The 13,207-nt window shown below is 45.5% G+C and overlaps 1 protein-coding gene across 3 annotated transcripts in view; it reads right to left on the reverse strand.

The window, feature by feature from the left end:
• LOC146871975 (uncharacterized) overlaps positions 1-13,207 on the reverse strand; it is a 326,120-nt gene that overhangs the window by 191,323 nt on the left and 121,590 nt on the right. For all 3 annotated transcript variants that reach the window (XR_014981284.1, XM_085652793.1, XM_085652781.1), the window contains exon 3: positions 4,520-4,755. Coding sequence is in view for 2 of the 3 variants with exons in the window: in XM_085652793.1 (XP_085508919.1) it covers positions 4,520-4,755 (236 nt within the window). In the remaining variant the exon portion in view is untranslated. The remainder of the gene's footprint in view (positions 1-4,519; positions 4,756-13,207) is intronic.

Here is a 13,207-nt window from a genome sequence, read left to right on the forward strand (position 1 = left end):
TTGATCAAAATTTCCTGACCTATTATCTCTCTGGAGCTTGAACCTGCAGTGGCTGCTGTCGGGGAGCTGAAATCCCCCGGCTACCATTCACTTGTCCCCTTCCTCTCCCACCAGCAGCTAAAATAGGACATTCGGAACACCAATGTCCTTTTTCCTCACAATAAGCACATTGATCCAGTCCTAGTGGAGTTTGTCTACACGGTGGCCCTACTGTAAGGTGTTTGTCTGATATTCTGACCATAGGTTTGACCTCGACCTTGGGGGGGCTGGACTGTTCCCATGAGGCACAGGGTCAAGACTGATTTGCATATGGCCATGTCTGAACTAGGGTGGCGTGGTGAGCAAAATAACGATGGATTAAACCCAGATCTGTGACTGGGGGTGAATGTTTTGCGAATGTGCAACATTCCGTCCATCATCTTGTGCGTTTTCCATAGGCCTGGACCATCATTACCTTAGTTTTCAATTCTTTTAGTTTTCCTTCTATCCGTTCTTGCTCAGTGGTCACCTTATTCTGATAATACTGAGCCATATCTAATATAGCTTTCGGGGTTACTGAAGCCCATGTACTCTCACAATTCTTTAAGCGAACAGATATTTCGGTAAGTAAATTTCCCACAAATCAACCTACAAATAAATGTGCACCCGTAGGTGTAGATGCATCTTTCCCACTAAAATCGTGGAACACTTCCTCAAGCGAGTAAAGAAATCAGGGACGGCTGCTCCCTGTATTTGTTTACAAGCAGTGAGAAGTGCCCAATCTATTTTCCTGGCCACAACCATCGTTTTTATGTAAGTATGTTACCAGGAAGATCCAGTATAAGCGGATTAGGTTTCTGACCAGGTTTCCTATCCCTGTCGGCTGGTATAATGGGAGCCCAATCTCCTCCTAAGTCAACAGTATGATCCTGCTTCCAAGTAAGTCACCACATATCGGGTGGCAGGATCATACCAAAAAACATATCAATATCAGCTAAGGTCATGACACAGGAATCAATGGCTGCCTGTACATCATCATAAAATCCTCTAGGGTTTTTCCGTATGTCTGGTAAAGAGGCTTTTAAACTGAGTACATCCGTCCTTTTCCAGGGCGTATATATCCAATTGTACAAAAAATGGGCTCTAGCATCGGGACTATTAGGGTCATCATTATCTACATTCCCTCTTCCAGGAACGAACTGAGGCGTGGCTTCCCTCATAGGTCTTATTCGAGGAGAGGAAGAAAGTTCATTACGATATCCAATTATCATTGCTATGGCAGTGTTAATTCTACTTACAGGGAAAGCTCCTATCTGACACTGCCGATTAATAGCTCTAACATCATCAGGACCATTTTGTCCTGTAGTCATCTCCCATTGGACCATAAGTTGATGAGTTTTTATGAGACAAAGAAGCTCGCCCTCAGAAAAATCCTATATCTGATCTATCATTTCTCCTACCTCCATTTCTAGATCACTCAACCAATTTAATACCATCAACCTTATCGCATCCTGGTGTGATTGAGATAGAGTAGAACGAAGAATTCGAGGTGTCAAGACAGATACAGAGAGTACGAGATCATCAGTCATTTCGGGTGCAGTGGCCTGAGATGGAGGCGCAGTGGCCTGGGATGGGGGGGTAAGGTTTGTACCGGTACTGGTTGGAAAATAGGGAGCTGGACAACCGCGGGCAAAGGAGGTGGAGCCGGAGGTATAGGGGGAATGACATTTGGTGGTCCATAGGGAAGAGGTGTTAAAGGTACATATTGGGGTGGGGGTCGTTCAATCAATAATCCATCAATATCTGAATCCACATCTTCTTGGTGGATTTGTGCTTCTACTGTCGGTCTGACTATATATTCCTTAAATATTAGCAATCTATGCTCTTGATCTAAACATTCCTTTTTCTCCTAAACTTCCTTATCCTTCAGTTCCTTATACTTCTGATACTCTGTCTTACTTTCCTGTTTCCTTTGTACCCTCTCTGCCTTGAGCTGCCGCTTCTTTACTTCCTTCCTCCACATACGCAAACTGTCAAACATAGCTGGCCTAACTTTCTTTAAAAACAGTTGTTTCTCTAAATACTCGAGTTTGTGAGGGTCCATTGTTCCCTCTAATGGCCATTGCAACTGGGGATCCCCTTTTGTATATTTGTTCCACAATGCATTATACATGATGGGACAAATACCATATTTGATGTACATCTCAAAATTCGGCGTACCTTCTGGTGACGCCTGCTGACTTGCTTCCAAAATGCTTATGGCAGCAGCAGCAACAATCCTTCCAAAGCGTACTAAATACAGGCATGTTATATAAGATATAGAAAACTTATAAACAGAGAGAAATAAAAAATATTCTCACATTACCTATAAGGAAAAATGTTAGTCAAAACATATAGCAAGTTCCAAAACAGATTCCAAATTCCAAGCAGATTCCGAACGGATACCAAACAAATGGCAAGCAAATTCCAAATTAATTCCAAACAAATACCAAACAAATTCTAACCAAATTAACGGGTTCAATACAGATCTACCTTATGTGTAGTCTTCAACTACCACCTGTCGATCCTCCCTGATCCCAAAATAAAATGACCGTCCAAGGGCCCCAGTAAAGGCCAGCAGCCGCCAGGAAGATCAGAGTCGGAGAGCTGAAAAATCAACTTGGACCACGAGAAACACTAGTCTCTTCAGGTGGAGCGCCCCTCAGCGAAGTTCACCTTACCGACACTATCTCATTCCCCAGTCCGACTGCAAGCCCTTGATGGGGCCCCACGTCTGGGCGCCAATTTGTGGAAGCAGATTATTGATAACCCACTGGTGCTGGGTCACCTCTTCGTCCACAGGTTCTAAACAAGTAAGGAGGAATCGACACTGGAGCGAAGTACAAACCATAGGTCACTAATTAGCATTCATGAATGGGGCCTCGTCTGACAAGCACCACAGAGATACCCAAGGAGGAAGCACAGGTTACATGGGTTTTTATAGCAAGAGATCACAAACAAGGGACGCCCAGAGGTAAATAGAGCTTTGGGAAAAACACACAAATGCGGTACCGGTAAGAATTGACAGCCTTGTGCAATGGTCGCGTCCTGAAGCTGCACAACAAGATATGCTATCTGGGTAAACTTTACTTGAGGCTTTATCATTGTCTGAAAAACCCTAAGCAGATGCCAGCTGTTCTTTTGCGCTGACTCTGCATGTATACACAGCCTACAGTGCCTCAATCTAGATTCTTTACTCATGTTTATACAGATGCAGTGTCAAGGATAGAGCCGGGTTGGAAGTAGGGCAGGGGTGACAAATGGATAAGGCATAGCTTAATCAAAAAATGAGAGAATCAGATTTTACATTAACAGTCCCATGGTGTGGGGGTCATTTTCTGGTTAATGGCAGTGAGAAGAGTACAAAAAAAAAATGACAGTGCACTCTAAATAGGGCAGCTGGCTGACCTCGGATGGCCCATACTCACTCCATTGCTGGAGGAAGGTTTATGCAGACAAAGTAAATTTTACTCTGCCAATGTAAATCTGGAAATCTCCTAAAATTGGGAGGGTGGATCAAGAGTTTGGTGGACAAGGTACTCTGTTGCGACAGAGGAAGCTGTCTGCCAAACTCTAAACTGAGCCCTATACCTTTTATCCACCCTGGGTCATACTGACATGTTCCCCATAAGAAATGATCAAATGTTTTTATCAAAAACACTGGAAAAGGATTGCATATGTGTATTACTCTAACACGGATGTTTGTGTAATTTAGACTTCTATTTCAAAAGTGATGTATTTGTAGGGCTTTTGCCGGTGACACACTTGCTGTACTGCCCCAAAGCTCACCAGAAAGGATTTGGGTGTAGCTGGATTAGTCTAAAATAATATAGATGGTGAATTTAGACAATTTTCAGTGCTGAAGATTAAAGTTTTATATCTTCAGCCAAGCAAGGACTGCCACTGAATTAGTGACGTGCTTACAATCTGGAAATGGGTCACAGCTCTATGACCAGATGGGCCTATGAATATGCCCTCACAGAAGGAAAGAGATTCAATTGATAGAAGGGTTCAGAATTTTGGTGGTAGGAGCAGCCATCTGGTGGCAGATTAGCTGGAAAGATGAGCAGTCATACAATGGTCCATTCCGGAAAGGGATAGAGAATTAATGCATGAACATTGGCAAAAGACCCGTAAACCTTTTTCTCCACAGAGGCTTTTATGGGATCATGCTGAAGTACCCATGCTCCACTCACTTGCACTTGACAATAAGAGGATGCCACGTTCTCTCCCACTATGAGATCGTAGCTTTACTGCTCTAGTGTCACTTCATCTCAGTTAGTGCAGCTGGGACATAGGTCAGGATGTTCTATCCTGAGTCATCAACAAGTCAGTGGTAGTATGACCCACCCAACCTTGATCGTAGACTCAACTGGGTTTGTGGAAAACCAATGGAAACCAAGCTAAAGATCGCACTTTAGTCCATACATTTCTTGTACTTTCACTCTCACAACCTTACCAACAGAAATCACCATAGCACTGCCTGCCACATTAGGCTCACCTGACAGCGGGGTAGCCACTCCAGTTGACCCCCGGTGGTGGTATCCCAATTGGAGGGCAGTTCATCCCAGGCTGTGGGCCTACATTGGGAATCCACCCGCTTTGGAACTGTTGGGTGGGGACTTGCGGGCATGAGTATCCCCACTGGGCGGGGCTAGGCCAACCCTGTGTCCAACCACTGCCAGCCTCGTATGCTTGATGACTGCTGGGGTAATTAGCGCGGGCTGCTGTCCGAGGCTGTGAGGAAGAGAATAAAAAGAAACTAGCTAACAAAACAAAAGGGAGCATAGCATGGAAAATGACAGTGAATTTAAATGCAAAGATGTTCAGGGAATGAACACAAACTAAAACACAGAAGGTAAAACAAACAGTGGGCTAAAGCAGAGCACACCAAGACAAACAAGCATTTACAATGCAATAGGTCTCGCAATGACTGTTTTGAGCTATCGAAAATGTTATTGTATTTCTTTTCCCTTCGTGAAGCATTAATCAAGTAATGGCATTGTAAATGACTGTCTTTTACCCCCTGTTGACCCCTGCAAACAGACATGCATAGAAACCGCACTACAAATGGGCACACATGCATGCACACGCTGAGAAACATACGGACCCCGTGAGACAGACACACTAATACATAGAGGCACACGGGTGCACCAAAGCATGTGATCACGCAGGCACACTGAGTCACAGGCACACTGAAGCTTTGGGTCTGGCAGACTAGCCGACACACCAGACACTGTCACACTGAGTAGAGGTGCACACATGCTGAGAGGGATGTTTTAATTATCAAGCTCAAGGTGCTCTCTGTAAAAGTCAAGAGGAGTGGAAGACTGACGTAACGTTATGTTAACAAAACATATTATGCAGTGAACCAAGGGATAAAATTATATACATTTTTAAACCCTATAGCGTTTGCTGACAATCCATAACTACAATGCACACACTAGTAGATCGCCAAACAAATTTGAACCATTGAAGTCATTTGCACCGTATAAGAACTAGAACCGCAAAGAAATACTGAAACGGTGGTGCGCCAAGATCCGAGCAGCTCTATTCAAAGCGCTATAAACGGTCAACATTATTAATGACAAGGTTGCAATAAACTGATTTTTGCACGTCTGCTTGCTGTTTCTGTCATGTTTATACAAGTGGGACTACGAGGTACATATCTAAACAAACTATAATGTAAACACAAATATAGACATGAAATCGCTGTGCAATCTAGACTGATCTGAATGTTGTAAGGTGCCAGCAAACCATTATCCAATGAATGCCCCACTTTTAAGTTTTTAGGTGCTGTAACCTCTCAGTTTTCTAGGCGCGGCCTAGAGATTTGATGGTAGCCCTAGTCTGATTCAGGGAGCCAGTGAAGCTTCCGGGTTGCTGGCTGGTGCTTTTGTAGGCCAAAGATGCCGCTTGCTGCAGTGTTTTGGGGTTCTGTATAATCTTTTAAGGTGGGACAATCACTGTTATGCTAAGCTTGTTAGTCGGCCAGGTATCGGTTTACTCGTGTGCCAAGAACAGCGGATTGCGGTTTTGCTGGGATAAAGGGGTAAAACATTTTAAGAACATCTGGTCTCATTTTTTAGGTCTCGCCTGAGCCAGCGCATGAGTGGGCTTCAGAAATCCGACCACAAGCTTTTGCTTGTGGCCTCAAGCTTGCAGTTACACGCACGGGCACGCGCACAGCCGCCATCTGGCTTTCCTCGCTCGCGGGCACCTTTACACTCGCGGGACGCTGCAGCTGCTTTCACTTTTGCCACCGCGCGCGTGCACACGACTCCCGGGCTTAGTGCATTCACCTGATATTGTCTGATTACACTACATTAGGCCACACCCGCTTGCCTGTCCCGCATAATTATAGCGCAAACATGAACCAAGGGCATTAGAACGCTTCACACGGAAATCAGCTGCACTTACACAACAGTTTTTAAGCACAGTGTAACGAAGCGATTTGCACGGAATCACAAGATGCTGCGCCTGAGCCGAGATTCTAACCTAGTTACCCAGTTCTAACATCTGCAGCCCTAGCCGCAACGAGTGTGATATTAGGAGATTTGTCATAAGAAGAAGCATTCCCTGAGCTGTGAATACGTAGTGCTTTCACCTGATATTGTCCGATTACATTACATTAGGCCACACCCGCTTGCCTGTCCCGCATAATTATAGCGCAAACTTGAACCAGGGGCATCATAGCACTTCACACGGAAATCAGCTCCCCTTACACAACAGCATCACTCAGCGCCACCACAGCATCACTCAGCACCACCACAGCATCACTCAGCACCACCACAGCATCACTCAGCGCCACCACAGCATCACTCAGCGCCACCACAGCATCATTCAGCGCCACAACAATATCACAACAGCATCACTCAGCATCACAACAGCATCACTCAGCATCACAACAGCATCACTCAGCATCACAACAGCATCACTACAGCATCACTCAGCATCACAACAGCATCACTCAGCATCACAACAGCATCACTCAGCATCACTCAGCATCACAACAGCATCACTCAGCATCACCACAGCATCACCACAGCATCACTCAGCATCACCACAGCATCACCACTGCATCACTCAGCATCACCACAGCATCACCACAGCATCACTCAGCATCACCACAGCATCACCTCAGCATCACTCAGCATCACCACAGCATCACTCAGCATCACCACAGCATCACTCCGCGCCACCACAGCATCACTCCGCGCCACCACAGCATCACTCCGCGCCACCACAGCATCACTCCGCGCCACCACAGCATCACTCTGCGCCACCACAGCATCACTCCGCGCCACATCAGCATCACTCCGCGCCACATCAGCATCACTCCGCGCCACATCAGTATCACTCAGCATCGCCTTTGTACTAGTACACCACCACATCATCACTCAGCAAGACCTGAGTATCATTCAGCATCACCTCAGCATTGTCTCCGCACCAGTCACCACCACCACCACCTCAGCATCCCTCAGCACCACCTCAGCCTGCTCTCGGAATCTGCCATCTGTTGATTCTCCCCTAGCGTCTGGCTGCTGCTAGTGTTATACTACAGGTACTAGTTCCCAACCTTCACCCTCCGATTGTTTATGCCCCCTCAAAAAAAAAAGCTTTAACAAACAACCATTTGACTAGGCAGAAACAAGTTGCCAGCATTGCAAGAGCAAAAGAAAACGGAGGACATTTTTTATTGTAAATACTTTGTTTAATATGGTCGTTCAGTTGTACATAATGCATTCTTGGTCATATATAAGGTAACAAAAATGCTTCCGACACTTTTTTATTAAAACTTTTCAGCAAACTGCACAGCAGCCACACCTCTCTACAGCACAGCTTAAAGACATTGGCAAAGTCAATAGCTCTGGCTAAACATTTATAAGGCCCCAAAGGCAAGACCTATTGGCTATGCCAATGCTTGTTTTCTTTGCCTACTCTCCCAAAACCCACCCACGACCCCTTCTCCACACGCATACATGTTGGGTGCGGAGATGGAGACCAGTGTACATTGTTGTTGGTGGTACAGCGCTTTTGAGGAGGACATTCCATGCTTGGCGCTTTCCTTTAGGCGGGCATCATTTCTTCTGCAGCAGCATCAAGAGCTGCTGTACATCAACGGCTACTCCTAGGCTCATGGGGCTTCTGATGGACATAGATGAGGTTTATGTTTGCCTACACTGAGATCTGACAGAGAGAGGGACGCCATACAAGCAGCTGCCCACGAGCACACAAGAAAGCAGCAATGCATACAGGACTAGCTTATGGTTGTGAATCACTTCATCTCATCCATCGCACAGCCGCTCAATGTAGGCAGCGCACTCATACATATGGCGATTGGAAAGTGCCCTTTAATTGGATTCCAAAGTTCCAATCAAAGACCTAGGTGTTAATAAGATAGCTCAGTGGGTTGAACTACCTTCAGGCCACCAGCTTCCTCCCTAGCACGTCCCACTCAGCCTCTTGTCCTACTGATGTCAACATGGCAGCCACATTTCCCAGATCAATGCGTGACTAGTGACATCAGGCTGATTTTTAGGTCTCGCGTGGCGTTGCAGCACATGTGCTGCTCGCCTCGCAAGATTTATTGTGAACAAGGAGTTTTAGAAAAGGGCTTTAAGCCCCGCCCCTCATTTCCATTGGCTGGCGTCACCGTTTATGCTAAACGGTGGCCTGCCATTGGAAGAGAGGGTTTTTGGTGGATGCCCTTTCGCCTGCGAGCCGGACTGGCTCGCCTGCTTTGCTGCTGTCGCCAAGCACTTTCTTATCTTTATGGGGCCATGGGTTTATAATTTAGAAACACATGGCCCCATAAAGACAAGAGATCCCCATGCTCCGGCTGCAGCGCGGTCCTCTTTCACTATCGGGACCGCGCTTGTTGTTGAGAAGCATCGAGTTGGGCAGTGGTAACTAAGAGAAAGAATAGAGCTTCAAAACAGTTAGCCTTTGATAGGAAGCGCTATAAACAGCAAGTCATTATTAGTGTTTTATCGCGCCTTGGCCTTCAGTCGGTTGTATGGTCCCTGAAACTACCCATCCCCTGCAAATGCTGAACTTTAAATTGGTGTCAATGTTACAGAGCAGCAGCTAGTTTTAAATGGCCAGCGCACCGCTCGCCACTGACGTGATGTGCAGGCGCACAATGCCATGTAACTCATCCCACAAAATTCTGAGCGATTTCAGTTTTCAAAACTAGAATCACTGTGCTATTTAATTTCCAGATACATTTGCACTTTTTTTGTTGCTAAAGCTGCAAAGATAAATACGAAAGTGGTTTTCATTTTCAGCTGGTTAAATTTAAATGAAAATGCCATATTAAAGGAATCGCTCTTTAATTAGACTTCTGAAGGAGAAGTTGAGCAGGCTGCAGACGTGTGCTTGAGGGGGATTTCGGCCATTGCGCAGGAAATTAAGTGCCCGCGCGTCGGTCCGTGTGCCCCTGACGTGGAATCCAGCAAGGAATGGACAATGACTTCAGACTGTCCGGGTGGATCCGCTCGTTCTCACGCGTACTTTAAAGAGCTGCATATTCAACATTTCAGACGTGGGTGGGTCTGGGTGAGACCCCAGAAACTGCTCCCAAACCTTCCCTTCAAATACCCTAGTGCTGTTTTTGTTTAGTCCAATGCACTTGTATCGTCTGGCAGCGCACCAAGCGCTATTCTGACACCTGGTCTCACGTCCACGTTTTTGGTGAAAGCGCAAAAGATGGCACTAGGATACATTTCAGTTCTTTGAGGAGTGTTGGAATGTGTTCTTCCCCAGCTACTTTGTTCTGTAGGCCAATTGTAACTAACCCAGCTAGGGGCCTGCGCTTTCGAGCGCCTTGTTTGCTAGGGACGGAGCTTCGAATGCACAGCATACACAGGGCACTTACGTAGGATTTTTACATTCTGCTCCGGCCAGCGAATGTTGCAAATACAAATAACGAGTATACATATTACATACTTCGTTTTTGTTGTACGAATTAAAGTTTTGTCAGAATAAGCAGAACAGGACGTGTAATCTTGAAAATCTGCTTTAGAGGTGCATGTTTGAGTAACCGAGAAGAAAGACTATGCTATATTTACTTTTTAATTACAATTATCATTGAGTACGGTTGTGATGCAGAATACAGTGTCCGCATATTTCCCGGTATTGAAGGAAAGCGCTTGGGCCATATACGCCAACTGCTCGCATATAAGCGCTATGAGGTAAAAAAAACAAATTGAAACCCCATGAGCAGAACGCTCACAAAGGTGGTTATCAGAGGTACAAGGACATACTAATTTGGTGAATAGTGTCCCAACGTCAGTGCAGCGGCTAGTAGCAACACCAGCTTATTTTCGGTTCGATGGAGAAAAGAACGCCCGCTCTTACAATTCAAAATGCGTTCTCCCGTCCCCCAAATAACACAAGGAATTCCCAGGAGCAAAACGTCAGCTGGGAGAGGGGTGTTACTGACAGCTGCCCGTGTAATATGGCCAAAATGTGGCCTTTGAAGTACTTATATGGGCTGGGATGATTTCCAACTTTTGACCCATACTATGATCCCGAGGACTTGATTCCCCCACCTTGTCATTCATATAGTTCTCACCTTAAAAGACAGTAGGCTCAAACACAGCGCCACCTGCTGTAATTTCCAAAACGAATCGTACCAACACTAACATATACAATAACACAACACGTTTCTTGCGCACCATTTACAATAATTTTGTTCCGTTTTTCTTTGGAGATTCCCCAAATTTTGTTGTACATTCTCAATTCTCCTGTTTGCTTTATAGATACATGCATGGGGGGCAGAACACCCACGTGCCAACTAATTTTTTTTAGAATTAGGGGCGTACATTTGGTTTTAAAACGTGTCAGGTCTGGCCAACCAGTAATTATGCCACTGCAGGTTTATACCACAACAGTCTCAAACCCCAGTTTGAGAAGGAATGAGATTTCAGGAAGTGTCTTCCTAAATGGATCACGGTTTCTTCAGTTCCCTGGTCGGACGTTCTCTTTGTTCAGAACAGCTGTAAGCAAATTATTTCTGTGCAGTGTAAATTAAGTTGTTCCAATGAAAACCTGTTTACGTATCAAAATAAGCAGGCCTTGTTTCCATTCCACCCTTCATCACAATCTAAAGTGAGTGCCGTAATAATTCTTGTCTAAATAAAGGCGCACCTGCAGGGGAGATTGTTATATATCAGATGGCTTACATCGGCCCGAGCTCCCAGGTGCAGCATCTAATTAACGTTGGCTGTGTTTTCGGTATTGAACATGTGTTATGCTTTAAATCCTTGCTGCCTAAGGTCAGGACAGAGAACAGAAGCCCTACATTGGATCACAGTGGTGGGTTACCTGGCTGGCAAGAGTAAGGTTGTACACTTTTGGGAGGTTTTGATCAACCATGCTCACACTCTCTTCCCTGTGGCGACATCAGGCTCAGTGGACATTGAGCATGTAATTGTAACTATATAGCGCTTACTACCCCTGACGAGGTGTCGAAGTGCCTTTCGGCGAGTACCACGATCCTCCGGAACCCTAAAAAAATTAGAGGTGGGTTAGTATAGCAAAATATGTTAATTTGAGCGGTGGACATGTGAGTCTGTTAGTTGGATTGAATAGGATAATGGAGGGATAGAAGAGGGTATCTGTACTGATGGGTGACATTTAACAACCAAATGGGTGACCCTTCGAGTGACACTTTCTCGCAAGCAAAATCAAAACAATGAAGTCCGCGGAAAGAGGTACATATGGCAAATAACACCCATTTGAGCAACAAGAAACCCTAAAAAAATATCTTGAAACTTCAGCAAAGCCCCTGAACTTTGCAGCAGACATATTAACCCTCTGAACTAATTTATGGCGAGTTAAAACTGCCACTAGACAAAACTCGATTTTATCCAGCAGGGCCACTAATCAGTTAACTGCGACATTTTTATTTTTGTTAGAAAACTGTTCCACCACAAGTAACTCTGCAGCAGGCCAGGTGCTTTAAACCCATGTTATCTCTGAGCACGGCACCCCACCCCAGCTCAGCACTAGGTACATGTGAACCACAAGTAAAACAAATATTTTCAATGCAATAGTTCTCGCATTTGCGAGAGTTTGAGCTATTGGCATTAAATGACAATGCCTTTTATTTATGTGTTTTGAAAACTTGCAAACGGTGCGTAAATACGCACTTTGTACGTATAGAAGCAAGGCTGGCAGTAAAAGAGGCGCAGTTACTACCAGCCTTGCTTCTCGTAAACAAGGACTATAAGCACCGCTTGCAGGTTTTCCAAACGCAAATAAAAAGCATTGTCATGAACAATGCCAATAGCTCAAACTCTCGCAAATGCGAGACCTATTGCATTGCAAATGCTGGTTTTCTTAGTATTCTGGGATTTGTAGTCTTTTTTTTTATTAACCCAGTATAAAGCCGTAAACACATGTTCCGGAATTCTAAGACAAAACACTGGACTGGGCTAAGTAGTCACCCAGGGACCTGGGAAACTTGGCAGCTATGTAATGATGCGTGCAGCCTGAGTGAGAAATATTCTTTTGGGCAAACATTAAACCTGAAAAACGGTGCTTTGTGGTAGTTGTAGTCTTACTTGTCAGTTGGTGCTAGCTTCACTTCAAACAAAGCAGGTGCCCTTACAACACATTGCTGTACTGTCAATAGGAGTTAATTTCTAGCACAATACGGTTGCATTGAGGGGCACAGACCCCTCGCCACCCATCCGGCGGGTCTTTGTCTCTCCAACAACAGTGAATTGACTTTCCTGTAAAACAGAGAAATACTCTATTAGCGGCATCAAAGGCAGCCTGGCAGCTATGTCTCTTGGGGTGGCCAGTGTTTTGTTTTTGTGAGTGAAAGGCTGCGAGTGAAGGGCACCGCGGGGAAGGAGCGGGGCACTTATTAGAAAACCATTGGCACTGACCATTCAGACAGGATGCTAGAAGTGTCCAGACAAAGGGAGTTCTGCCCTGAGATCTGATCGCCATACTGCACAGGGTGTACCAGGGAGGGGTAGCATAACCATTAACCCTGTCTCCTCTCTGTGCCAGAGCATGCTGGCGAGGTGCTGACAGGCAGGGGCGTGGCCTACGTTTGAGAGAAGGGGTACATAGGACAGCAGGGGGCGCTGAGGGGCGAGGAGAGAATTAGTGTTGCCAGATTGGCAATTCCAGGCCCTTTTGTGCAATTACTGAAGGGGAGCCCTATGAA

Source organism: Triturus cristatus, chromosome 1_1, assembly GCF_964204655.1.
Source record: "Triturus cristatus chromosome 1_1, aTriCri1.1, whole genome shotgun sequence".
NCBI classification, from domain to species: domain Eukaryota; kingdom Metazoa; phylum Chordata; class Amphibia; order Caudata; family Salamandridae; genus Triturus; species Triturus cristatus.